Genomic DNA, 21,848 nt, shown 5'->3' on the forward strand with positions numbered 1-21,848 from the left:
TGATCATGGTGGGGGCAGCATCATGTCTGGAGGAGACCAGGCACTGCCCCTCACCTGCCCAATACCATCCCTACAGTGATCATGGTGGGGGCAGCATCATGTCTGGGGGAAACCAGGCACTGTCCATCACCTGCCCAATACCATCCCAACAGTGATCATGGTGGGGGCAGCATCATGTCTGGAGGAAACCAGGTACTGCCCATCACCTGCCCAATATCATCCCTACAGTGATCATGGTGAGGGCAGCATCATGTCTGGGGGAAACCAGGCACTGCCCATCACCTGCCTAATACCATCCCTACAGTGATCATGGTGGGGGCAGCATCATGTCTAGAGGAAACCAGGTACTGCCCATCACCTGCCCAATACCATCCCTACAGTGATCATGGTGGGGGCAGCATCATGTCTGGAGGAAACCAGGCACTGCCCATCACCTGCCCAATACCATCCCTACAGTGATCATGGTGGGAACAGCATCATGTCTGGAGGAAACCAGGTACTGCCCATCACCTGCCCAATACCATCCCTACCATAGGCGTGCGCACAGGGTGTGCCGGGTGTGCCCAGGCACACCCTAATCACCGCGGCCGTGGAGCAACAGGGGCAGCTGCCCCGGGCCCTGTAATTCCTGGGGGCCCAAAAGCAGCTCGCCCCTTTTGCCCCATGGGCCCGTATTGCGCCGCACGCTAACCTTTTATGTTCGCCGCCGCCCCCGTCACTCATCCCCAGGCAGCCAGTACCGCAATGGCTGTCTGGGAGATGGTCACGTGACGTGACGTACGACGTCACGGGCGGCATCATAGAGAGAAGCGGAGCAGAGAGAGTCTCCCGCTCCTCTCAGTCCCCACACGGCTGCTTCCAGGATCCAGGCCGCATTAGGGGACCCACCGCCGGATATGTGAGTATGTATAATATGTGTGTGTGGGGGGTATTTATTATATAGTGTGTGTGTGTGTGTGTGTGTGTGTGTGTGGTGTGGGGGGATTTATTATATAGTGTGGGGGGGATTTATTATATAATGTCAGGGGGGATTTATTATATAGTGTGGGGTGGGGGGATTTATTATACAATGTGAGGGGGGATTTAATATATAGTGTGGGGGGGGATTTATTATATAATGTGAGGGGGGATTTATTATATAGTGTGGGGGGGGATTTATTATATAATGTGAGGGGGGAATTAATATATAATGTGGGGTGGGGGGGATTTATTATATAATGTGAGGGGGGATTTATTATATAGTGTGGGGTGGGGGGGATTTATTATATAATGTGAGGGGGGATTTAATATATAGTGTGGGGGGGGATTTATTATATAGTGTGGGGTGGGGGGGATTTATTATATAATGTCAGGGGGGATTTAATATATAGTGTGGGGGGGGGATTTATTATATAGTGTGGGGTGGGGGGGATTTATTATATAATGTCAGGGGGGATTTAATATATAGTGTGGGGGGATTTATTATATAATTTGAGGGGGGATTTAATATATAATGTGGGGTGGGGGGATTTATTATATAATGTGAGGGGGGATTTATTATATAGTGTGGGGGGGGGATTTATTATATAGTGTGGGGTGGGGGGGATTTATTATATAATGTGAGGAGGGATTTATTATATAGTGTGGGGTGGGGGGGATTTATTATATAATGTGAGGGGGGATTTAATATATAGTGTGGGGGGGGGATTTATTATATAATGTGAGGGGGGATTTATTATATAGTGTGGGGTGGGGGGGGATTTATTATACAATGTGAGGGGGGATTTAATATATAGTGTGGGGGGGGGATTTATTATATAATGTGAGGGGGGATTTAATATATAATGTGGGGTGGGGGGGATTTATTATATAATGTGAGGGGGGATTTATTATATAGTGTGGGGTGGGGGGATTTATTATACAATGTGAGGGGGGATTTAATATATAGTGTGGGGGGGGATTTATTATATAATGTGAGGGGGGATTTAATATATAATGTGGGGTGGGGGGGATTTATTATATAATGTGAGGGGGGATTTATTATATAGTGTGGGGTGGGGGGATTTATTATATAATGTGAGGGGGGATTTAATATATAGTGTGGGGGGGATTTATTATATAATTTGAGGGGGGATTTAATATATAATGTGGGGTGGGGGGATTTATTATATAATGTGAGGGGGGATTCATTATATAATGTGAGGGGGGATTCATTATATAGTGTGGGGGTGGGGGGGATTTATTATATAATGTGAGGAGGGATTTATTATATAGTGTGGGGTGGGGGGGATTTATTATATAATGTGAGGGGGGATTTAATATATAGTGTGGGGGGGGATTTATTATATAATGTGAGGGGGGATTTATTATATAGTGTGGGGTGGGGGGGATTTATTATATAATGTGAGGGGGGATTTAATATATAGTGTGGGGGGGGATTTAATATATAATGTGGGGTGGGGGGGATTATATAATGTGAGGGGGGATTTATTATATAGTGTGGGGGTGGGGGGGATTTATTATATAATGTAAGGGGGGATTTATTATATAGTGTGGGGTGGGGGGGATTTATTATATAATGTGAGGGGGGATTTATTATATAGTGTGGGGTGGGGGGGATTTATTATATAATGTGAGGGGGGATTTAATATATAGTGTGGGGGGGGGGGATTTATTATATAATGTGAGGGGGGATTTAATATATAATGTGGGGTGGGGGGGATTTATTATATAATGTGAGGGGGGATTTATTATATAGTGTGGGGGTGGGGGGGATTTATTATATAGTGTGGGGTGGGGGGGATTTATTATATAATGTGAGGGGGGATTTATTATATAGTGTGGGGTGGGGGGGATTTATTATATAATGTGAGGGGGGATTTATTATATAGCGTGGGGGGGATTTATTATATAATGTGAGGGGGGATTTATTATATAGTGTGGGGTGGGGGGGAATTTATTATATAATGTGAGGGGGGATTTATTATATAGTGTGGGGGGGATTTATTATATAATGTGAGGGGGGATTTATTATATAGTGTGGGGGGGGGATTTATTATATAATGTGAGGGGGGATTTATTATATAGTGTGGGGGGGGGATTTATTATATAGTGTGGGGGGGATTTATTATATAGTGTGGGGGGGATTTATTATATAATGTGAGTGAGGATTTATTATATAGTGTGGGGGGGATTTATTATATAATGTGAGGGGGGATTTAATATATAGTGTGGGGTGGGGGGGATTTATTATATAATGTGAGGGGGGATTTATTATATAGTGTGGGGGGGGATTTATTATATAGTGTGGGGGGGATTTATTATATAGTGTGGGGGGATTTATTATATAATGTGAGTGAGGATTTATTATATAGTGTGGGGGGATTTATTATATAATGTGAGTGAGGATTTATTATATAGTGTGGGGGGGGATTTATTATATAACGTGAGGGAAGTTTTATTATATAGTGTGGGGGTGGGGGGGATTTATTATATAATGTGAGGGGGGATTTATTATATAATGTGAGGGGGGATTTATTATATAATGTGAGGGGGGATTTATTATATAGTGTGGGGTGGGGGGGGATTTATTAAATAATGTGAGGGGGGATTTAATATATAATGTGAGGGGGGATTTATTATATCGTGTGGGGGGGATTTATTATATAGTGTGGGGGGGATTTATTATATAGTGTGGGGGGGATTTATTATATAATGTGAGGGGGGATTTATTATATAGTGTGGGGGGGGGATTTATTATATAGTGTGGGGGGGATTTATTACATAGTGTGGGGGGGATTTATTATATAATGTGAGGGGGGATTTATTATATAGTGTGAGGGGGGATTTATTATATAATGTGAGGGGGGATTTATTATATAGTGTGAGGGGGATTTATTATATAGTGTGGGGGGGATTTATTATATAGTGTGGGGGGGATTTATTATATAGTGTGGGGGGTGATTTATTATATAATGTGAGGGGGGATTTATTATATAGTGTGGGGGGATTTATTATATAATGTGAGGGGGGATTTATTATATAATGTGGGGGGGGATTTATTATATAATGTGAGGGGGGATTTATTATATAATGTGGGGGGGGGATTTATTATATAGTGTGGGGGTGGGGGGGATTTATTATATAATGTGAGGGGGGATTTATTATATAGTGTAAGGGGGGATTTATTATATAGTGTGGGGGGGGATTTATATAATGTGAAGGGGGATTTATTATATAATGTGGGGGGGATTTATTATATAGTGTGGGGGGGATTTATTATATAGTGTGGGGGGGATTTATTATATAATGTGAGGGGGGATTTATTATATAGTGTGGGGGGGATTTATTATAGAATGTGAGGGGGGATTTATTATATAATGTGAGAAGGGAGGAAATTATACATGTGAGGGGAGGATAATAATGATTATTATAATCCTCCCCTCACATATATGTAACATCTCCCCCTCACATGTATAATCTGATAATCCCCTCCTCACATTGATTATCCCCTCACATATGTAATATTATAATCAGATTATATGTGAGGGGATTATCAATGTGAGGAGGGGATTATCAGATTATACATGTGAGTGGGAGATGTTACATATATGTGAGGGGAGGATTATAATCATTATTATTATCCTCCCCTCACTTGCATAATCTGATAATCCCCTCCCCCGTACGTATCCTGTACTGATCCTGAGTTATATCCTGTATTATACTCCAGAGCTGTACTCACTATTCTGCTGGTGAGGTCACTGTGTACATATATTACATTACTTATCCTGTACTGATCCTGAGTTATATCCTGTATTATTCTAAAGAGCTGTACTCACTATTCTGCTGGTGAGGTCACTGTGTACATACATTACATTACTTATCCTGTACTGATCCTGAGATATATCCTGTATTATACTCCAGAGCTGTACTCACTATTCTGCTGGTGAGGTCACTGTGTACATACATTACTTATCCTGTACTGATCCTGAGTTATATCCTGTATTATACCCCAAAGCTGTACTCACTATTCTGCTGGTGAGGTCACTGTGTACATACATTACATTACTGATCCTGTACTGATCCCGAGTGTGTGTGGGATGGGGGTGGGGGACCAGGGGGACCAAAAAAAATAGCTTGCCCAGGGTCCAATCAAAATTAAAGACGGCCCTGTCCATTATACATCCACTGTACAGCAATCATACCTCCATTATACATACACTGTACAGCAATCATACCTCCATTATACATACACTGTACAGCAATCATACATCCATTATACATACACTGTACAGCAATCATACCTCCATTATACATACACTGTACAGCAATCATACCACCATTATACATACACTGTACAGCAATCATACATTCATTATACATACACTGTACAGCAATCATACCTCCATTATACATACACTGTACAGCAATCATACCTCCATTATACATACACTGTACAGCAATCATACCTCCATTATACATACACTGTACAGCAATCATACCTCCATTATACATACACTGTACAGCAATCATACCTCCATTATACATACACTGTACAGCAATCATACCTCCATTATACATACACTGTACAGCAATCATACCGCCATTATACATACACTGTACAGCAAGCATAACTCCATTATACATACACTGTCTGTGACTGTACAGCAATCATACATCCAATCCATTATTAATGGATTGGATGTATGATTGCTGTACAGTCACGGTGTATGTATAATGGATGTATGATTGCTGTACAGTGTATGTATAATGGCGGTATGATTGCTGTACAGTGTATGTATAATGGAGCCTCCAATCCAAAAAAAAGTTTTAATAAAGTTTTTCATTTTGTTTGTATTGATATTTATGAGTGTAGGTATGTTTATGTATGTGTGCATGCAAGCAAGAGTGTGTGTGTGTGTATATATATCACACACACGCGTGCGCTGCGTGAGTTTGTGCTTTAGGGTGCACACCCTAATGCAATAGGCTGCGCACGCCTATGATCCCAACGGTGATCATGGTGGGGGCAGCATCATGTCTGGAGGAAACCAGGCACTGCCCATCACCTGTCCAATACCATCCCTACAGTGATCATGGTGGGCGCAGCATCATGTCTGGAGGGCACCAGGCACTGCCCATCACCTGCCCAATACCATCCCTACAGTGATCATGGTGGGGGCAGCATCATGTCTGGGGGAAACCAGGCACTGCCCATCACCTGCCTAATACCATCCCTACAGTGATCATGGTGGGGGCAGCATCATGTCTAGAGGAAACCAGGTACTGCCCATCACCTGCCCAATACCATCCCTACAGTGATCATGGTGGGGGCAGCATCATGTCTAGAGGAAACCAGGCACTGCACATCACCTGCCCAATACCATCCCTACAGTGATCATGGTGGGGGCAGCATCATGTCTGGAGGAAACCAGGCACTGCCCATCACCTGCCCAATACCATCCCTACAGTGATCATGGTGGGACAGCATCATGCCTGGGGGAAACCAGGTACTGCCCATCACCTGCCCAATACCATCCCTACCATAGGCGTGCGCACAGGGTGTGCCGGGTGTGCCCAGGCACACCCTAATCACCGCGGCCGTGGAGCAACAGGGGCAGCTGCCCCGGGCCCTGTAATTCCTGGGGGCCCAAAAGCAGCTCGCTTCTTTTGCCCCATGGGCCCGTATTGCGCCGCACGCTAACCTTTTATGTTCGCCGCCGCCCCCGTCACTCATCCCCAGGCAGCCAGTACCGCAATGGCTGTCTGGGAGATGGTCACGTGACGTGACGTACGACGTCACGGGCGGCATCATAGAGAGAAGTGGAGCAGAGAGAGTCTCCCGCTCCTCTCAGTCCCCACACGGCTGCTTCCAGGATCCAGGCCGCATTAGGGGACCCACCGCCGGATATGTGAGTATGTATATGTGTGTGTGTGGGGGGGTATTTATTATATAGTGTGTGTGTGTGTGTGTGTGTGTGTGTGTGTGGTGTGGGGGGATTTATTATATAGTGTGGGGGGGATTTATTATATAATGTCAGAGGGGATTTATTATATAGTGTGGGGTGGGGGGATTTATTATACAATGTGAGGGGGGACTTAATATATAGTGTGGGGGGGGGGATTTATTATATAATGTGAGGGGGGATTTATTATATAGTATGGGGAGGATTTATTATATAATGTGAGGGGGGATTTAATATATAATGTGGGGTGGGGGGGATTTATTATATAATGTGAGGGGGGATTTATTATATAGTGTGGGGTGGGGGGGATTTATTATATAATGTGAGGGGGGATTTAATATATAGTGTGGGGGGGGATTTATTATATAATGTGGGGTGGGGGGATTTATTATATAATGTGAGGGTGGGGGGATTTATTATATAATGTGAGGGGGGATTTATTATATAGTGTGGGGGGGATTTATTATATAGTGTGGGGTGGGGGGGATTTATTATATAATGTGAGGAGGGATTTATTATATAGTGTGGGGTGGGGGGGATTTATTATATAATGTGAGGGGGGATTTAATATATAGTCTGGAGGGGGGATTTATTATATAATGTGAGGGGGGATTTATTATATAGTGTGGGGTGGGGGGGATTTATTATATAATGTGAGGGGGGATTTAATATATAATGTGGGGTGGGGGGGATTTATTATATAATGTGAGGGGGGATTTATTATATAGTGTGGGGTGGGGGGATTTATTATACAATGTGAGGGGGGATTTAATATATAGTGTGGGGGGGGATTTATTATATAATGTGAGGGGGGATTTAATATATAGTGTGGGGTGGGGGGGATTTATTATATAATGTCAGGGGGGATTTAATATATAGTGTGGGGGGATTTATTATATAATTTGAGGGGGGATTTAATATATAATGTGGGGTGGGGGGATTTATTATATAATGTGAGGGGGGATTCATTATATAATGTGAGGAGGGATTTATTATATAGTGTGGGGGTGGGGGGGATTTATTATATAATGTGAGGAGGGATTTATTATATAGTGTGGGGTGGGGGGGATTTATTATATAATGTGAGGGGGGATTTAATATATAGTGTGGGGGGGATTTATTATATAATGTGAGGGGGGATTTATTATATAGTGTGGGGTGGGGGGATTTATTATATAATGTGAGTGGGGATTTAATATATAGTGTGGGGGGGAATTTATTATATAATGTGAGGGGGGATTTAATATATAATGTGGGGTGGGGGGGATTTATTATATAATGTGAGGGGGGATTTATTATATAGTGTGGGGGGGATTTATTATACAATGTGAGGGGGGATTTAATATATAATGTGGGGTGGGGGGATTTATTATATAATGTGAGGGGGGATTTATTATATAGTGTTGGGGTGGGGGGGATTTATTATATAGTGTGGGGTGGGGGGGATTTATTATATAATGTGAGGGGGGATTTATTATATAGTGTGGGGTGGGGGGATTTATTATATAAGGTGAGGGGGGATTTATTATATAGTGTGGGGGGATTTATTATATAATGTGAGGGGGGATTTATTATATAGTGTGGGGTGGGGGGGAATTTATTATATAATGTGAGGGGGGATTTATTATATAGTGTGGGGGGGATTTATTATATAATGTGAGGGGGGATTTATTATATAGTGTGGGGGGGGATTTATTATATAATGTGAGGGGGAATTTATTATATAGTGTGGGGGGATTTATTATATAATGTGAGGGGGGATTTATTATATAGTGTGGGGGTGGGGGGGGATTTATTATATAATGTGAGGGGGGATTTATTATATAGTGTGGGGGGGATTTATTATATAATGTGAGGGAGGATTTATTATATAGTGTGGGGATGGGGGGGATTTATTATATAATGTGAGGGGGGATTTATTATATAATGTAAGGGGGGATTTATTATATAATGTGAGGGGGAATTTATTATATAGTGTGGGGTGGGGGGGGATTTATTATATAATGTGAGGGGAGATTTATTATATAGTGTGGGGGTGGGGGGGATTTATTATATAGTGTGGGGTGGGGGGGATTTATTATATAATGTGAGGGGGGATTTATTATATAGTGTGGGGGGGATTTATTATATAATGTGAGGGGGGATTTATTATATAGTGTGAGGTGGGGGGAATTTATTATATAATGTGAGGGGGGATTTATTATATAGTGTGGGGGGGATTTATTATATAGTGTGGGGGGGATTTATTATATAATGTGAGGGGGGATTTATTATATAGTGTGGGGGGATTTATTATATAGTGTGGGGGGGATTTATTATATAATGTGAGGGAGGATTTATTATATAGTGTGGGGGGTGGGGGGGATTTATTATATAATGTGAGGGGGGATTTATTATATAGTGTGGGGGGGATTTATTATATCATGTGAGGGGGGATTTATTATATAGTGTCGGGGGGATTTATTATATAGTGTGGGGGGGGATTTATTATATAGTTTGAGGGGGGATTTATTATATAATGTGAGGGGGGATTTATTATATAGTGTGGGGGGGATTTATTATATAATGTGAGGGGGGATTTATTATATAGTGTGGGGGGGATTTATTATATAGTGTGGGGGGGATTTATTATATAGTGTGGGGGGTGATTTATTATATAATGTGAGGGGGGATTTATTATATAGTGTGGGGATGGGGGGGATTTATTATATAATGTGAGGGGGGATTTATTATATAATGTAAGGGGGGATTTATTATATAATGTGAGGGGGAATTTATTATATAGTGTGGGGTGGGGGGGGATTTATTATATAATGTGAGGGGAGATTTATTATATAGTGTGGGGGTGGGGGGGATTTATTATATAGTGTGGGGTGGGGGGGATTTATTATATAATGTGAGGGGGGATTTATTATATAGTGTGGGGGGGATTTATTATATAATGTGAGGGGGGATTTATTATATAGTGTGAGGTGGGGGGAATTTATTATATAATGTGAGGGGGGATTTATTATATAGTGTGGGGGGATTTATTATATAGTGTGGGGGGGATTTATTATATAATGTGAGGGGGGATTTATTATATAGTGTGGGGGGGATTTATTATATAGTGTGGGGGGGATTTATTATATAATGTGAGGGAGGATTTATTATATAGTGTGGGGGGTGGGGGGGATTTATTATATAATGTGAGGGGGGATTTATTATATAGTGTGGGGGGGATTTATTATATAATGTGAGGGGGGATTTATTATATAGTGTCGGGGGGATTTATTATATAGTGTGGGGGGGGATTTATTATATAGTTTGAGGGGGGATTTATTATATAATGTGAGGGGGGATTTATTATATAGTGTGGGGGGGATTTATTATATAATGTGAGGGGGGATTTATTATATAGTGTGGGGGGGATTTATTATATAGTGTGGGGGGGATTTATTATATAGTGTGGGGGGTGATTTATTATATAATGTGAGGGGGGATTTATTATATAGTGTGGGGGGATTTATTATATAATGTGAGGGGGGGATTTATTATATAATGTGGGGGGGATTTATTATATAATGTGAGGGGGGATTTATTATATAATGTGGGGGGGATTTATTATATAGTGTGGGGGTGGGGGGGATTTATTATATAATGTGAGGGGGGCTTTATTATATAGTGTGAGGGGGATTTATTATATAGTGTGGGGGGGATTTATTATATAATGTGAAGGGGGATTTATTATATAATGTGGGGGGGATTTATTATATAGTGTGGGGGGGATTTATTATATAATGTGAGGGGGGATTTATTATATAATGTGAGGGGGGATTTATTATATAGTGTGGGGGGGATTTATTATATAATGTGAGAAGGGAGGAAATTATACATGTGAGGGGAGGATAATAATGATTATTATAATCCTCCCCTCACATATATGTAACATCTCCCCCTCACATGTATAATCTGATAATCCCCTCCTCACATTGATTATCCCCTCACATATGTAATATTATAATCAGATTATATTTGAAGGGATAATCAATGTGAGGAGGGGATTATCAGATTATACATGTGAGGGGGAGATGTTACATATATGTGAGGGGAGGATTATAATCATTATTATTATCCTCCCCTCACTTGCATAATCTGATAATCCCCTCCCCCGTACGTATCCTGTACTGATCCTGAGTTATATCCTGTATTATACTCCAGAGCTGTACTCACTATTCTGCTGGTGAGGTCACTGTGTACATATATTACATTACTTATCCTGTACTGATCCTGAGTTATATCCTGTATTATTCTAAAGAGCTGTACTCACTATTCTGCTGGTGAGGTCACTGTGTACATACATTACATTACTTATCCTGTACTGATCCTGAGATATATCCTGTATTATACTCCAGAGCTGTACTCACTATTCTGCTGGTGAGGTCACTGTGTACATACATTACATTACTTATCCTGTACTGATCCTGAGTTATATCCTGTATTATACTCCAGAGCTGTACTCACTATTCTGCTGGTGAGGTCACTGTGTATATACATTACTTATCCTGTACTGATCCTGAGTTATATCCTGTATTATACTCCAGAGCTGTACTCACTATTCTGCTGGTGAGGTCACTGTGTACATACATTACATTACTGATCCTGTACTGATCCCGAGTGTGTGTGGGATGGGGGTGGGGGACCAGGGGGACCAAAAAAAATAGCTTGCCCAGGGTCCAATCAAAATTAAAGACGGCCCTGTCCATTATACATCCACTGTACAGCAATCATACATCCATTATACATACACTGTACAGCAATCATACATCCATTATACATACACTGTACAGCAATCATACCTCCATTATACATACACTGTACAGCAATCATACCTCCATTATACATACACTGTACAGCAATCATACCTCCATTATACATACACTGTACAGCAATCATACCTCCATTATACATACACTGTACAGCAATCATACATCCATTATACATACACTGTACAGCAATCATACCGCCATTATATATACACTGTACAGCAAGCATACATCCATTATACATACACTGTACAGCAATCATACCTCCATTATACATACACTGTACAGCAAGCATACCTCCATTATACATACACTGTACAGCAATCATACCTCCATTATACATACACTGTACAGCAATCATACCTCCATTATACATACACTGTACAGCAATCATACCTCCATTATACATACACTGTACAGCAATCATACCTCCATTATACATACACTGTACAGCAAGCATACCTCCATTATACATACACTGTCTGTGACTGTACAGCAATCATACATCCAATCCATTATTAATGGATTGGATGTATGATTGCTGTACAGTCACGGTGTATGTATAAGGGATGTATGATTGCTGTACAGTGTATGTATAATGGCGGTATGATTGCTGTACAGTGTATGTATAATGGAGCCTCCAATCCAAAAAAAAGTTTTAATAAAGTTTTTCATTTTGTTTGTATTGATATTTATGAGTGTAGGTATGTTTATGTATGTGTGCATGCAAGCAAGAGTGTGTGTGTATATATCACACACACGCGTGCGCTGCGTGAGTTTGTGCTTTAGGGTGCACACCCTAATGCAATAGGCTGCGCACGCCTATGATCCCTACAGTGATCATGGTGGGGGCTGCATCATGTCTGGAGGAAACCCGGCACTGCCCATCACCTGCCCAATACCATCCCTACAGTGATCATGTTGGGGTGCAGCATCATGTCTGGGGGAAATCAGGTACTGCCCGTCACCTGCCCAATACCATCCCTACAGTGATCATGGTGGGGGCAGCATCATGTCTGGGGGAAACCAGGCACTGCCCATCACCTGCCCAATACCATCCCTACAGTGATCATGGTGGGGGCAGCATCATGTCTGGAGGAGACCAGACACTGCATGTATCTTTTAATAGATTGGTTAATAAAATGTTATCAGTGCTCCAGTTCTTTTCTATGTATAAAATGTTTTGTACGGAGCTATACTGTGTGATTACTAGCTAGACCCTCAGCACTTTAAATTTAAAATGAGGTATAAGCACTAGGATATTTCGGTTTTGTGCTGTATATTTTTGTATCTAAGATATATGAAATGTAGAGAGGAAAAATTCTGGGGCATCCATGTTGGCGCTTCTCCAAAGATGAATGCTGATATCCCAATATTGTGGATAAAATTTGCTTTTATTGAAAACATGCAACGCTAAAATACACAAGCGTTTCCAGCCCGGACTGGGCTCTTCATCAGGCATAAAACAAACCGTTAAAACTCGGGTCTTTATACACACAAGGGACTATAGGTTCCGGATCACCGTACACGTTGCTACCAGAACTTTTTTGTAAGGGCACATTCACAATAAACATTAAAACATAATGTGGTATATATTGCTAAAAGTTAGTTATAAGTACAGATAACAGCCTATTCCGAAGTAATGCACTATTAACATTATTACTATGCTCCTTTTGATTTAATTTTGGGTTCACACTACGTTTTTGCCATACAGTTTTCAATCCGTTTTTCTAAAGAAAACCGTATGGCAAAAAAACGGATGGAACAGTATGGAAAAAAGTAAGCCGTATGCATTTTTAAACAGTATAAGGTTTTTAAAAGTGCATACAGTTCCGTCAGTTTTAATAGAAAAAAAAACCATACTTTTTTGAAAATTTTGTCCATTTTTAATGGGAGGGGTCTTGAGTGGGGACTTTAGGATTCAAATGCACATGTGCAAAGTAAAAACGTATAAGTTTTTCCCGTATGGAACCGTATACATGTGCGTTTCCCATTGACGTCCATGTTAAAAAAAAAGTATGTGGTTGCAGTACGGTTTTTTAACCGGAGACAAAATCGTGGTCAACTACGGTTTTGACTCCGGTTTAAAAACCGTACTGCAACCGCAAATGTTTTTTTTTTGTTTTTTTTTAACATGGACGTCAATGGGAAACGCACATATATACGGTTCCATACGGGAAAAACTTATACGTTTTTACTTTGCACATGCGCATCTGAATCCTAACGTCCCCACCCAAGACCCCTCCCATTAAAAATGGACAAAATTTCAAAAACTTATGTTGTTTTTTTTTTTTTTATAAAAACTGACGGAACTGTATGCGCTTTTAAAAACAGTATACTGTTTAAAAACGCATACGGTTTACTTTTTCCATACTGTTCCATCCGTTTGTTTGCCATACGGTTTTCTTTAGAAAAACGGATTGAAAACAGTATGGAAAAAACGTGATGTGAACCATACAGAGCCCATTATGTTTTAATGTTTATTGTGAATGTGTCCTTACAAAAAAAGTTCTGGTGGCAACGTGTACGGTGACCCGGAACTTATAACCCCTTTTGTGTATAAAGACACAAGTTTTAATGGTTTGTTTTATGCCTGATGAAGAGCCCAGTTCGGGCTGGAAACGCTTGTGTATTTTAGCGTTGCATGTTTTCAATAAAAGCTAATTTTATGCACAACATTGGGATATCAGCATTCATCGTTGGAGAAGCGCCGACACAGATGCCCCAGATTGTTTTTTTTTCTCTCTACATTGCAAATATCTAATAACAAAGTGAAAATACAATGTTAGAAATCTTTGTTAATTTATTAAAGGGGTACTCCGGCGCTAAGACATCTTATCCTCCATTCAAAGGATAGGGGATAAGATGCCTGATCACGGGGCTCCCGCCGCTGGGGACCCCCGTGATCTTGCATGTACACGTTGCTGCCAGAACTTTTTTTGTAAGGACACATTCACAATAAACATTAAAACATAATGTGGTGTGTGGATTGCTAAAATTAAAGGGGTACTCTGGCGCTAAGACATCTTATCCCCTATCCAAAGGATGGGGGATAAGATGCCTGATCGCAGGGGTCCTGCCGCTGGGGACCCCTGTGATTCTTCAAGCGGCACCCCGTTACAATCAGTCCCCGGAGCATGTTCACTCCGGGTCTGATTACTGGAGATCACGAGGCCGGAGCATTGTGACGTCACGCTCCGCCCCTTCAATGCAAGCCTGTGGGACAGCTGTCACACCTCCTCCCATAGGCTTGCATTGAGGGGTCCCCCATGTGACATCACACGGGGGCGGAGCCGTGACTTCACAACACTCCGGCCCCGTGATCGCCAGTCATCAGACCCGGAGCGAACATGCTCCGAGGACTGATTGTAACTGGGTGCCGCGTGAAAAATCACAGGGGTCCCCAGCGACAGGACCCTGCGATCAGGCATCTTATCCCCTATCCTTTGGATAGGGGATAAGATGTCTTAGGCTGGGTTCACACCACGTTTTTCAAATACGGTAACCGTATACGGTTTTCCGCAAAAAAACGTATACGACCGTATCCGAAACTGTATGCATAGAGAATGTATTGTAAACCGTATTCCAAATGTTGTGTACGGTTGCATCAGTTTTGCCTCGGATACGGTTTTGACGATTTTTCAACTGTAGGCAAAAACGCTGTCGACCACGTTTTTACCTCCGATTGGAAAACCGTATGCGAACCGTATGCGGTTCTTTTAACATTGTTGTCTATGAGAACCGTACACAGAATTTCAGAATACGGTTGCACACGGTTTTTCTAATCCGTATTTGGAGTTGACACATGCGCAGAAGGAATTTCAATAGAACAATAGTAACTTTATTGAATTGCTGGAAAACTAATTCCAACAAAATAGCAAAACCGTTGGCAAAAACTGATGCAAGCGGATAGAATCGTACGGGGAAAAACCGTATATGTTTTAATTTAGAGTCATATGGTTGTATAAGGTTGCATACGGTTTTTGCCATACGTTTTTTAGTGGAAAACCGTATACGGTAACCGTATTTGAAAAACGTGGTGTGAACCCAGCCTTAGCGCCAGAGTACCCCTTTAATTTTAGCAATACACACCACATTATGTTTTAATGTTTATTGTGAATGTGCCCTTACAAAAAAAAGTTCTGGTAGCAATGTGTACGGTGACCCGGAACCTATAACCCCTTGTGTTTTAACGGTTTGTTTAAGCCTGATGAAGAGCCCAGTCCGTGCTGGAGTCAGCGATACAACCAGTGCTAGAATAGCGTATGTATCTCGATACTCCCCCTATTGAGTATATGTGCCAGACACTTATATGAGGGACCTACAATCGTTGATTTTATCCACAACATTGGGATATCAGCATTTATCTTTGGAGAAGCGCCGACATGGATGCCCCAGAATTTTTTCTCTCTACGTTGCATATATCTTACTACGGTGAAGGTAAAGCTACACCGGAGGGGCCCACAGCTGCTGACCATATCATACATGCCAGCATTGGAGTTGTGCCCTGAGTGCAACCTGATCCGGCAAGAGGCCACCTTATTGGTCCGGAATCTAGTTTTACTGGTATCCTAGCGATTTTCACGAGGTGCACAACTCCTCTTTTCTCTTTCTTTTCTTTTCACTTTGTTATTAAGGGATATTAAGTGCAGAATGATAATAAGGAAATGTTATTTTCTTCATTTTAGCACAACGCCGAAACATAAATTGGGAAAAAAGTGAAAGCGTCTGAAGACTTTCTGAATGCATTGTCTAGGCACTTATATCGCCACCTAGTGGTTGTGAACTGCAGCCTGTCATGGGTTTTACCATGTCATACCATAATGTACTAAATTTGTATTTTTAGATATCAGTATCCTTAGCACAGGTACGGGTGAAACATTTTTTTTTTTTTAATCAACTAGTGCCAGAAAGTTAAACAGATTTGTAAATAACCAAATAGTTGAAAAGAAGACAATGGCACTCACGTACTGAAGTAGATGATCCAGCTTCTTTATCTCAATTCAAGGATAACAGACCATACAAGAGGGAGCGGAATGAATGGAAGTTTCGGAGTTCCCCACTGCTTCTACATGTCCCTGTGCAACAGCCTACATATACGACTTGTAAATTACTTCTATTTAAAAATCTTAATCCTTCCAGTACTTATCAGCTGCTGTATGCTCCAGAGGAAGTTGTGTAGTTCTTTTTTGTCTGACCACAGTGCTCTCTGCTGACACCTCTGTCCATGTCATGAACTGTCCAGAGCAGGAACAAATCACCATAGTAAACCTCTCTTGCTCAATACAGTTCCTGACACGGACAGAGGTGTCAGCAGAGAGCACTGCGGTCAGACTGGAAATAACTAGTGTTGAGCGGCATTGCCCATATTCGAATTTGCGATATTTCACGAATATATAGATGAATATTCGTCTTATATTCGCGAATTTTGCTTATTCGTTATATTCGCATATGTGAATATTCGCGTATTCGAGGAACAAAACAGTGAGTGGGTGGGCAACTTTACTATTGGTTGCTGCTGCTGCCAGGAGTGGACTAGCCGTCATCATACGGCCACCCAGGTCATTTATCCTGCATCAAGGACGGTATCTTAGGGTCTGAGTGAGTGGTCCCTACCGGAACGGACATCTTATTTTTCACACTAACTGGCGGTTTTTTAACACAGCTGCATATCTTTAGTTTAAGTCCTTTCCTACATCTGTATCCCCTGATGAACCCCGCATAGCTCCTACTATCTATTTTGGAGGGGGGGAGGAGACACGTTGGGATTAGTTACTTTGTAATTGTGTATATTGACACAGTTGATATTCTGTAGGAATTTTTGCTTTTCTAAGGGAAGAATTGAGCCTTATAACATTCATCTGAGCTCCTTCTTCACCTACACTTATTGCTATTTTGTTATTTTCACTTTGAGGACCTATTATCTTATACTCAATAATATTAGACGTTAAGTTTTAAGCAAGCCTACTCTTGCCCTTCTGTGATACTTTGTCCGTATAGCTCGATTCAAAATCAAGTTATCTTAAATTACTTTCAGTGAATTCTTAGACTGGAAAGAACCACACAACTTTCTCTGGAGCATAAAGCAGCTGATAAGTACTGGAAGGATTAAGATTTTTAAATAGAAGTAATTTACAAATCTGTATAACTTTCTGGGACCAGTCGATTTAAAAATAAATAAATGTTTTCCACCTTTAAGACTAACTACAAACCTTTGAATATTCTGGTTGCCCAGCGGACCTGGAGCTCAGACGTTGACAGGATAGATCCAAGAGGTTGGACAAGACCAATGAATGCCATGGTGGGCTTCTCATGGTGCGGCGGGAAAACGTTCTTGTACAGTGTGACATTGTTATCATTCACTGTGACGATAGATTCATCAAGAAATGGAAAGGAAACGCTATATCCTGTTGCGAATATAACTTCATCCAATTCGTCCACAATAGATCCATCCTCAAACACCACAGACGACTCCGAAAACCTTCTGATTTGTGGCTTCATCCTTATCGCTCCACATAGGATTTGGCTGGGGAAGTGGTCATTGACCATCGGCTCTTTTAGCTTTGACCTGAAGATTCAATGTATGAAAATTGTTTACATAATAAATTACATAGGTGCATTCAGTATATATAGGTTTACAGATTCCTGGCCTCTTTTGTAGGCAAGGTGTAGCTAGACTACAACTCCCATCATTCCCAAACAGCCTTTGGCTGTCTGGTAAAGTTAAGGGTTGTAATTTAGCAACAGTTGGAGGCTCACTGATGCTAAAACTACAGCTCCCATCATTCCCAGACAGCCAGAGGCTGTCTGGGAATGATGGGAGTTGCAGTTTAGCAACAGCGAGACTCCAGCTTTTACTAAACTACAACTCCCATCATTTGGCTGGATGCTTTTCTTGAAAAATGTATTATTACACGTGATGGTCACTAGATTTGGGAGACAGGGTGTTGATCCAGGGATTAAAGGGGTACTACCGTGGAAAACCTTTTTTTCTAAATCAACTGGTGCCAGAAAGTTAAACAGATTTGTAAATTACTTCTATTAAAAAAAATCTTAATCCTTCCAGTACTTTTTAGGGGCTGTATACTACAGAGGAAATTCTTATCTTTTTAGATTTCTCTGATGTCATGACCACAGTGCTCTCTACTGACCTCTGCTGTCCATTTTAAGAACAGGAGAAAATCCTCATGGCAAACATATGCTGCTCCGGACAGTACCTAAAATAGACAGCAGAGGTCAGCAGAGAGCATATTTGTAGTCAAGAAGGGATTTTCTCTGTCATTGAGCAACTGGCATCAGCCTCATAGGGGATTTTGCCTTCCTCTGGATCAATACAGTAGGGACACAATAGCGATATAGGTTGAACTTGTTGGAAGAAACTCCTCAAAAGCTATCAACTATGTAACAACTTTTAAAAGCGAGAGACCTTTTCAGATTGAGATCACCTAGCTCATCTAAATCCTTATGCACCTCGTTGTCCTACTCATCCGGTGATTAGCTAAGCAGGCTGTCTCTTAGGGTCAGAGTACGCCAAGGAAGTATAAATAACCAGAGCCCCAGAACATAATCCTGTCCTGCTACAGCATCATCTTTGTTCCAGCTGAAGAACAGGCAGGGATAAAGTCCAGGAAGTGAGGGCGAACTAGAACTCCTCTGTGCTCCCTCCTGTCTTATCAGACTGAAGCTTGAAAACAAAGGGGAGGGGGTTACAGAGCAGCTTGCAGCAGACACACCCCTTCCTGAGCAGTGGATGTCAGAATAAGTGAGCAGCAGAGCAGAGGGAATGGTGAGCCAAATACAGAAGCTAGACACATACAAAAACACATGTAAAGCATCTGCGTCAACTAATGAGTAACATATAGAAGCATTTTTTATTTAAAAAAAAAGTTGGTGATATGACAGGTAAGCTTTAACCCCTTAACGACGCAGGACGTATATTTACGTCCTGCGCTGGCTCCCGCGATATGAATTGGGGTCGCGCTGCGACCCCGCATCACATCGAGTCGCTCCCGGCGCTCATCAACGGCCGGGACCCGCGGCTAATACCACACATCACCAATCGCAGCAATGTGCGGTATTAACCCTTTAGAAGCGGCGGTCAAAGCTGACTGCCGCTTCTAAAGTGAAAGTGAAACTATCCCGGCTAGTCAGTTGGGCTGTTCGGGACCGCCTCGGTGAAATCGTCGCGTTCCGAACAGCTTACAGGACACCGGGAGGGCCCTTACCTGCCTCCTCGGTGTCCGATCGACGAATGACTGCTCCGTGCCTGAGATCCATGCAGGAGCAGTCAAGCGCCGATAACACTAATCACAGGCGTTTTAATACACGCCTGTGATCAGCATGAGAGATCAGTGTGTGCAGTGTTATAGGTCCCTATGGGAAATATAACACTGCAAAAAAAAAGGAAAAAAAAAAAAAGGGTTAATAAAGGTCATTTAACCCCTTCCCTAATAAAAGTTTGAAACACCCCCCTTTTCCCATAAAATAAAACAGTGTAAATAAAAATAAAAATCAACATATGTGGTATCGCCGCGTGTGTAAATGTCCGAACTATAAAAATATATCATTAATTAAACCGCACGGTCAATGGTGTACACGTAAAAAAAATTCCAAAGTCCAAAAAAGCGTATTTTGGTCACTTTTTATACCATTAAAAAATGAATAAAAAGTGATCAAAAAGTCTGATCAAAACAAAAATTGTACCGATAAAAACTTCAGATCACGGCACAAAAAATGAGTCCTCATACCGCCCCGTACGTGGAAAAATAAAAAAGTTATAGGGGTCAGAAGATGACATTTTTATACATTTTCCTGCATGTAGTTATGATAAAATCAAACCTATATAAGTAGGGTATCATTTTAACCGTATGGACCTACAGAATAAAGATAAGGTGTTATTTTTACCGAAATATGCACTGCGTAGAAACGGAAGCCCCCAAAAGTTACAAAATGGCGTTTTTTCTTCGATTTTGTCGCACAATGATTTTTTTTCGTTTCCCCGTGAATTTTTGGGTAAAATGACTAATGTCACAGCAAAGTAGAATAGGTGACGCAAAAGATAAGCCATAATATGGATTTTTTGGTGGAAAATTTAAAGGGTTATGATTTTTAAAAGGTAAGGAGGAAAAAACGAAAGTGCAAAAACGGAAAAACCCCGAGTCCTTAAGGGGTTAAAAGGGGAACTCCAGTGGAAAGTAATTTTTTTATTTTTTTAAAACTCAATTGGTGCGAGAAAGTTTAAACCGATTTGTAAATTACTTCTGTTTAAAAATCTTAATCCTTCCAGTACCTATTAGCTGCTGTATGCTCCAGAGGAAGTTGTGTAGTTATTTCCAGTCTGACCACAATGCTCTCTGCTGACACCTCTGTCCGTGTCAGGAACTGTCCAGAGCCGGACAGGTTTGCTATGGGGATTTGCTTCTTCTCTGGATACTTCCTGACATGGACAGAGGTGTCAGCAGAGAGCACTTTGGTCAGACTGGAAAGAACTACACAACTTCCTGTGGAGCATACAGCAGCTGATAAGTACTGGAAGGATTAAGATTTTTAAATAGAAGTAATTTACAAATCGGTTTAAACTTTCTCACACCAATTGATTTAAAAATAAATAAAATAAATTGTTTTCCACTGGATTACCCCTTTTAAAGCTTTTTAAATAAAAGTTAATTTACAAATCTGTTTAATTATCTGGCACCAGTTGATTTAAAAAATAAAATAAATTGGGTTCCACCGGAGTACCCCTTTAAATAAGGCCAATTTAGACACAGCTGTCTACGGACTCTTTAGTATTGTACAAAACTTACACAAAAAGTAAAACACTATAAAATATTGGACATGAATCCAAAATGATCAAACCTATATCCCGAACGTACATGTCTTCAGGTTGTAAGCCATAATTCGCATGGTCAAACCAGCCATTCATCTGCTTTGCGTTCAGTTTGTGTAGAAGTCCAGCAGGTAAAGAACTACTGATCCAGAAGTTGCAGCGTGTGGAGAGAGACATGTCTATGGGTAATCCCTTATGGGAAATGCGGCTTAATACCCATGTCCCCTGTCTGGTACTCACGTATACCTGAAACAGGATCCAAATAAAAGGATT

The 21,848-nt window shown here is 41.3% G+C and overlaps 1 protein-coding gene across 7 annotated transcripts in view; it reads right to left on the reverse strand.

Moving 5' to 3' along the window:
• LOC130277368 (dimethylaniline monooxygenase [N-oxide-forming] 2-like) overlaps positions 1–21,848 on the reverse strand; it is a 51,306-nt gene that overhangs the window by 13,366 nt on the left and 16,092 nt on the right. For 5 of the 7 annotated variants that reach the window (XM_056528015.1, XM_056528016.1, XM_056528017.1 and 2 more), the window contains 2 exons: positions 21,622–21,821; positions 17,962–18,317 (listed from right to left, as the gene is read on the reverse strand). In XM_056528015.1, the coding sequence (XP_056383990.1) occupies positions 17,962–18,317; positions 21,622–21,821 (556 nt within the window). Of the gene's footprint in view, positions 1–17,916; positions 18,318–21,621; positions 21,822–21,848 lie in introns of those variants that run through there. The other 2 variants (XM_056528018.1, XM_056528020.1) reach the window with 2 other exon arrangements.

The sequence above is a fragment of the Hyla sarda genome, chromosome 6, assembly GCF_029499605.1.
Source record: "Hyla sarda isolate aHylSar1 chromosome 6, aHylSar1.hap1, whole genome shotgun sequence".
Classification (NCBI taxonomy): Eukaryota; Metazoa; Chordata; class Amphibia; order Anura; family Hylidae; genus Hyla; species Hyla sarda.